Source organism: Anopheles cruzii, chromosome 3, assembly GCF_943734635.1.
Source record: "Anopheles cruzii chromosome 3, idAnoCruzAS_RS32_06, whole genome shotgun sequence".
In the NCBI taxonomy this organism is placed as follows: domain Eukaryota; kingdom Metazoa; phylum Arthropoda; class Insecta; order Diptera; family Culicidae; genus Anopheles; species Anopheles cruzii.
The window spans coordinates 63,007,158-63,014,674 of record NC_069145.1 but is presented as its reverse complement, the minus strand read 5'-3'; the positions used below and the strand labels follow the sequence as shown (position 1 = coordinate 63,014,674).

Here is a 7,517-nt window from a genome sequence, read left to right as displayed (position 1 = left end):
TTCTTATTGAAAAGATTTTATGAACCCTTTATTATCGGTTGATTTGTATCCTTTTTAATTTGGGATCATTCTGGTTTAGATGCAGTTTTGGAAAAATATGATATTTAGCATTTTCATTTTAGAAAACTCGAATGATGTAAACTTTCTAACGCTTCGCAACGGATTTTCATTTGAATTTGAGTCCTATAAATTATAGCACAATTTTCAACAAGTTCTACTTTCTCCACCAGTTGCTAGATGGAGCTACACGGACGAAAACCACAGTTTCTATTCCGACCACCAGGGGCGCTGAGTGTCATTGAGCTGTCAGTTTGGAGTCGACTCGCGTCTTTAAACTCAATCGCGGATCATAACAAAACCACGTGCTTGCCGGTGTTGTGCTCTCCTTGCTTTCTACAATAACTTTTACCACGATTTTGTGTGTTTTTAGACAAATTGTTGTGCCGGTTTACCTGCGTCCAAAATGACCACTAGTTTAGCAGCACAGCTGCAACGTTTGGCAGCTCCGCAGTCGAGGGGGGTGGTCGATGCACGCAAAACTCCATCGATCCTGTTCGAAGCGAAGGAAGCTGCCGCAAAGGATCGTGAGGTCATTTTCGACATCGGAGCTAGCGGGTTAGAGGAACTGGTCCAGCTTAACGGGGCTTTCGCACAGTTCGAAGAGACACTGTTCGATAAAAAGTCGATGGATTTGCAGCGATCCGTCGAGAACAGTGAGCTGAACGCCAAGCTGGACCAAAACATCCGGAAGTTTTTCTACCACCTTTCACCGTACGTTATGCTGCAGCCGGCCCACAAATGCCTAGAATGGTTGATCCGTCGCTTCGACATCCACGAGTACAACAAGGAGGACTTTGCGAACCTCATCCTGCCGTACCACGAAACGCGGATCTTCGTCCGATGCGTGCAAACGATGAGACTATCCGAAGGCGAATCACTAGCGTTCTTGCGAGGCGTTCGCAAGACCGGTGTCCCGCTGTCGAAGCGCACGATCGTCGAGCACGGCGTGCGTCATCCGGGGTTTCTGAAAACGATCGGCAAGTTCTTGGTGCGAGCGGTCGAGGAGCTGGACAAGAAAGCGAATGTGCTGCAGGCCATGTTCGCGTTCTACTGTACGACCGTGCTGGGCGTGCTGGACACGGCCGACTCGGTGACGGAAAAGTACGTCGTTTCGGTGCTGCAGGCGATCGGTAAGGGGTTGGCCTCTAAGGCGGTCGATTATACGGCCGCATCGTACATGATCATCGGACAGCTGGTGCTGAAGACGAGCCTGACGCAGGACACCGTCGAGTACATTGTCCGGAAGCTGTGCGGTTTGCAGCACCCGGCTCTGACCACCGACGCCACGATGCTTCTGGTACTGATTTTTCAAACACAGCACCAACAGCTGGACACTCTTTCCGACGCGTTGATCGAGGAAATCATCTCCTCCAAGTGGCTGATGGCGGCCATGGGCAACGTAAAGGCGGACGACATCAACATAATCGTGTTCTATCGAAAGGTGCTGGAGAAGTGTCTCAACCAAATATGCCAGTCGGAAAAGTCTCTGCAAACTTACGGTCGCTTCTGCCGGCACTTGCTGCTAGAAATTCAGCTATCCGATGAGGAAGCGGAAAACATTATACAGTAAGTAGGATGCGAACAAATGACGCTTGAAGGCAACATTTTAACCATCTTCATCCGTCCCCCGTAGATGCGTTTTGGACTCGTACTTCTTTGCAAAAAGCCCTGCAAAGAGATCCTCAGCGGATGAGATGGCGCTGGACGTCAGCACGATTAATCTCGACAGCGACGATGAGGACTTCGTGGCTAAGGACAATAAAGTCACGCAGTGGTACTCGGAGTTTCTGAAAAGCTTCGAACGGCAGTACCCGACGCCGTTCGACAAGGTGGTCAAACGCGTGATGAAGGGTCAGGATCAGTTTTCGCACAAGAAGCGTAATGCTTTGCGAAATGTTTTAGGTTAGTTGATTTGACTCACCGTAGATCGTTGGTTGGACGGTTTTGCCTCTACTTTCCCCTTGCATTGCGTTTCAGGATTTCTACTGCAAGCTTCGTACGACGAAGATGAAGCCGACCTCTTCGAGAACCTGTTCCATTACGAAGCCGTGCGACGCCTGAACGCGGTTAAGTATATGGTGACCCATTTGTCAAGACTGCAGCGAAAATCCGGAGGAAAAAACGATCTTTTGCGCGATTGTGTGCTTGAGCGGTTGAGTGATGACAACGATGACGTGGTCAGAGAGGTTCTGCAGCTCTCAGTGGACGAGTTAGTAGATCTGGTTGGCGTGGAACGATTGATTGGGAAACTGAATCTGCTCGTGTTACGAGGGGCGGCTGCTACAAAGCGATGGCGTGTGATCATTCGTCGAGTGATTGAACTGCTGACCGATCGACGGTTGTACGAGAAGGTGGACAAAGTTCGAATCGTCATCATCCTGTACCCGTTGCTTTTCCCGCTGGGAAACGATGCGGAAGGCCAGCGTACTGTCGAGCAGCTGCTAGCGACCTCGTTCGCAAAGCGACATCTTGCACCGACGTTTTACAGCAGCGAAGAGAATTGTAGCGTGATGCTGAGCGCAGTGGAGGCTGCCGGACAGTGTACGAATGCGATACAGGTCTGCTTTAACATACAGCTGCTGTCGGCCGCCCTGCCGACACCCTGTACGGTAGAGCAAGCGGATCGTGTGCTAAACTATGCCATCATGCAGCTCAAAAATCACCCTTTCCGGTACGAGGTATCGTCGAATATTCAGTGTTTGACGAAAAACAAGCTCCCAATGGATTTGATAGCGGTGCCCATGCGCTACATCATAGAGCGTCTATCCTTCGAGCCAATCAAGCCGCTGAACCTGGAGAACCAGAATGGCTTCCTGAAGCTCCAGTTGCGTATGCTGAAAACGTCGCTTACACAGTACTGCACCATTCGCCGTGACGCCAAAGCTATGCGCTCAATTTTTGGCGACCTCATCAAATCGTTCCTGGAACAATTGTTTCCCAGTGTGTCGGAGAGAATCGAGTATCTGTCGCATTTCTATACGGTCCACCTGCTCGATCCGGGAGCGTTTGGCAAGGAATCGCCAAACTTCGCCATCGGTGCACAATTTCAAATCCGCACCCTGTGCCTAATGAACACCATGCTGGAGCGGCTGGCCGATCGAGCTCCAACGATGACGGAAACAGCGTTCACCAATGTCCTGCTGGCACTGGCATCGCATTCGGAAGTCGTGCGCGAGTGTGCGATGAAAACGATTGAAATCGTCGTCCGCCACGCGGACCGCAATGGGTTGCCGAAGGCGTACAATGTGTTCCTTGGGCGGTTGCTCGAACGACGCGAAGAACTGCTCATGGACGATGAGCAGCTTTCGTTGGTACTGTTTATGATGTTTTCATCAGCCGACCGTAAGCAACTCAAGCCCGTGCTTGAGGATCTGACACACCGTACGATCGACACCGAGACGCCGGCTTACATCGTGTGCGGTGTGATGGCGACACTGAAGCTTCTCGACGATTCTGCCGTTTTCCTGACGCCCATGCAGAAAGGTGTCCACATTTTGGAGTCCATTAGCGCGGATAAAGAGCGAGTATCTTTCGATGCCCACGAATCGGCTGTGCTGCAGTTGCTGATTGCACGCTTCAACTCGGACCTGACCGAGCTGTTGGTGCGCAGTGAAGTCTGCCAACGGCTTCTGGTACTGGCGCTCCAGTGCCACAAGCCGTTGATTGGGCCAGCGCTGCGGAAACACTGCACACCGGCCATCCTGATGATCCAGGCACTGGGGGAGGACATTTTCGAAACACTTCCGAAACCGTACGCCAAGCTAGTGCTGCAGCACGTCGTTGAGGCGGCCACGCTGTCCGAGCACCCGGAAACGAACGCTGCGACGGCGAAACTGTTCAAAAACGTTACGATCGATGCGGAGCTGACGGTTGGTTTGCTCGACTGGATGACCGCCACCGTACATCCGGCACCGTCCAAAGCCTCGAAAAGCCGCAGATCGTCAATCCACGTGGCACAATCGGAGCACGTGTTGGCCACCGTGGAGTGGAAACGTGGCGTCACGATGCTGGAGCATTTGCAGAACAAGGCGAAGCTCGATAACCCTCAGCTGCTGGTGCCGAAACTGTTCGAGTGCCTAAAGTGCTGTCTCGATTTCGAGGAACAGTCGGCCGTGGAGTACGTGAAGCAGATTGCCCTTTCGCTGTTGCATCACTGCATCCTGAAGGTGGAAAATGCTGCGGCCGAGCGCGGTGGAAGTGCCCACATGGTGGCCGCTTTTGGGACCGGTTGCAGCGTGCTGAAGGTGGAGCTGATTGTGCAGTGCATCCGAGGAACACAAAACCCACAGACTCACCACCATGCGTTGCTTCTGCTGGCGCACGTCGCTCGGTACGTGCCGGAACAGGTGCTACACAACATGATGGAGATCTTTACGTTCGTCGGTTCGTCGATCGTGCGGCAGGATGATGCGTACAGTTTTCAGATCATTTCCAAGATCATCGAATCGATCGTACCGACGATCGCGCAAGGTGGTGGAGGATTGGCGGGAGGATCCGGCGCAGCCGATGCCGTCACCACCGAGCAGGTTATTCCGATTCTGAAGATCTTCTCCGACATCGTGCTGGACGTTCCGGAGCACCGCAGGATACTGCTCTACGTGAAGCTGCTCCAAACGCTCGGTGGAAACGAGTTTCTGTGGGTCTTTCTGGGCGTGCTGATCGAATCGGATGTCATGAAGGGCGGCCGAAAGGCGGAACAGTTGAACCGTTCAAAGTCGCGTGCCGAAACGGAGCTTTCGACGAACGACCTGTCGAAGCGGATGGAGATTGCCATTCAGATAGCGCGCGAGTTTGAACCGTCGGTCATCATCGAAACGTGCACCAAATTGATACAGTACGTGCGCGACCTGCCGATGGACATGCCGGAGAAGCGAAAGCCGGGCGACGAACCAGTGGCCATGGACGTGGACTCGGTCGAGGGTGTGATCTTCAACGTGAAGACGCACACGGCACGGCAGCTGAAGCATTTCAAGTACTCGTTGGTACAGTTCGTGGGCAGCCTCATAACGTCCGTGGCCGTCATCAACAAGATCGCTCAGCTGTCCGCGGAGCAAACGGTGGACATGAAGCGGTACTATCAGAACTTGATCGTCGGTATCCTGACGTACGTGAATGCGGTCTCGAAGACGATCGACCGGGTGAAGGCGGAAAGCGAAGACGACAAGATTCCCATGTACTGGCGGGCGATGCTAAACAATTGTTACGACATACTTGAGGGCACGATTTCGTTGCTGGCGGCAGAAACGCTGATTATTGTCGTCCACGGGCTGCTGCAGCACCGGTTTCTGATGGTGCGCCGAAAGGTGATCGAGCTGCTCAACAACAAGTTACAGTACAAGCAGGATTACTTCAACGAAACGCACAACGCTGGTCTGCTGAAGCTGCTTGATCCGTTGATGGCTTTGGTGAAGGGCGTACACGACGAGACGAAGGTCATCGGTACGCCATTCGAACGGCTGGTCATTGTGCAGCTCTGTTACATTTCACTGCGCCACCTGTCCAAGATCCTGACGCAGCACGCCACGAAGAAAGTCCAAGCGATACTGGGCGACCTCGTGGAGGAACTGCGTGGGTACAAGAAGAATCCCAACCCACAGATACTGGCCTCGCTGATCCTGTGCATCGGCGAGCTGTGCAGCAATCTGGGACCGTACTCGATCAACTTCTTGCCCCAGTTTATGCCGATGATGCAGAAGTTTCTAAAGGCGCAGCTGGAGTCGGAAGATCCATTCGATATGCTCACGATGAGCATCGTGCTGCTGACGGTGAAGATCGTCGACTCGTTGTCGCGCTTCCTATCGCCCTACCTCCGGTCGATGCTGATCGGCCTAACGAAACTGTACGCCCTGGTCGACCAGCGAAACGATGCCCGGTTGGCGAACATTCAGTCGCGTTTGGTGCTGATCTGGGACAATCTGGCAACATCGATCGAACCCCGGGTATTGGTACCGGCGATTGAAGAGAGCTACCACGAGCTAATCGAGGACGGGCAGCTGCTGGCGATCGGGCCACTGATGCGGCTGCTTTCGACCACCTTCGGGAAACTGCAGTCGTCCGATTTTGGCGCGATTCGAGGCGAACTGGCGGAACTGTTCCTCACGGCCCTACAGCTCCGCTGCAATCATGCTGCGTCGGATAAGTTTAGTCTGGCCGAGGTGGATGCGGCGGAAGAGCACGTCATCAAGGCGTTCGTGGTGTTAATTTTGAAACTGTCCGAAAGCACGTTCCGGCCACTGTTTTATCAGGTGTTCGAGTGGTCGATTCGGGAGAGCTCCAGCAACGATCGGGCCATCACGTTCTTCAATCTCTGTAGCCATGTGGCGGAAGCGCTGAAATCGTTGTTCGTCCTGTTTGCCAGTGACCTGGTTGCGATTGCAACGAAGCTCCTGAATGCCACCAACAGTACCAAGGTCGAGCGGAACGAAGAGCATACGACGCTTCACTTTAGTGACACGTCGAAGAACGTCACCCTGCTGCGGTACGTGCTGAGGACGCTGCACTGTATCGCGCTGTACGATAATCAGCACTTCATGAATGCGGTCCGGTTCGATATGCTGCTGGTGCCCGTAACGGATCAGCTCGAGAATGGGCTGATTGTGAAGCACGACGAAATGCGCGGCCTGGTGATTGACTGCCTCTCGCAGATGGCCGTCGCCGTCATGGACGATTCGCTGTGGCGGCAGCTCATCCACCAGGTGCTGCTGAAGACGAGGAGCACCGAGCCGGAAGTGAGGTAAGATAGCGCGAGCGAGATAAGGTCGGTGCGTTGTGTGTGGTGCGGTGTGAAACATTACTTCCCCGCACACCGCAACAATAGTCATTAGCCTCGCCGTTATTAGCAGCGCCAACCATTCTAATGCCGACCATAACTTCGGTGCATATTCCTTTTCGCAGACTATTTGCCCTGGATGCCTGCACGGAAATAGCGCGCAAGCTAGGCGAAAGCTACGTTCCATTGCTGCCGGAAACAATTCCGTTCCTGGCGGAACTGATGGAGGACGATAATGAAGCCGTCGAGAAGGCGGTGCACCACGCGTGCCGTGAAATTGGGCGTGCTTCGGGCGACGATTTGCAGAAATACTTTTAAAGTAGGCGCCGCCGCAAACTTCGACACATGAGCTGTTGAGAGAAAGGTCGGCAAACGGTAGACTGGAGAAGCAACTTTATAAAAGAAAAAAATTAAATAAACGATGGCCTGTTACGGATAGAACAAAAGTATCCATGGCGAAAGGGACAAAAGTAGCGAAGCCTTTTGCATTTATTGTTTTGTTATGCGGAGAACTTATTTATTTTTGCATTCATAATTTCTGTGATATAATGCACCAATTTTATTAGATTGTCGCTCTTTGTATATTTACTAAAAATCTAACCGCAAATAATCGCGTCAATGACATCACTAAAGACGGAGGAACGTTTAATGCGTAAACAATTTAGAAAAACATGCCTTGATATCAACA

At 52.6% G+C, this 7,517-nt stretch overlaps 1 protein-coding gene across 1 annotated transcript; it reads left to right on the top strand.

Annotated features, from left to right (window-relative positions):
* The first annotated feature begins 463 nt into the window (after positions 1–463).
* LOC128273444 (HEAT repeat-containing protein 1 homolog) lies at positions 464–7,231 on the top strand. The gene is made up of 4 exons (XM_053011409.1): positions 464–1,626; positions 1,694–1,962; positions 2,038–6,793; positions 6,955–7,231. The coding sequence occupies exons 1-4, from the start codon at positions 464–466 to the stop codon at positions 7,145–7,147; spliced, it is 6,381 nt and encodes a 2,126-aa protein (XP_052867369.1). The 3' UTR covers positions 7,148–7,231.
* The last annotated feature ends 286 nt before the right edge of the window (positions 7,232–7,517 follow it).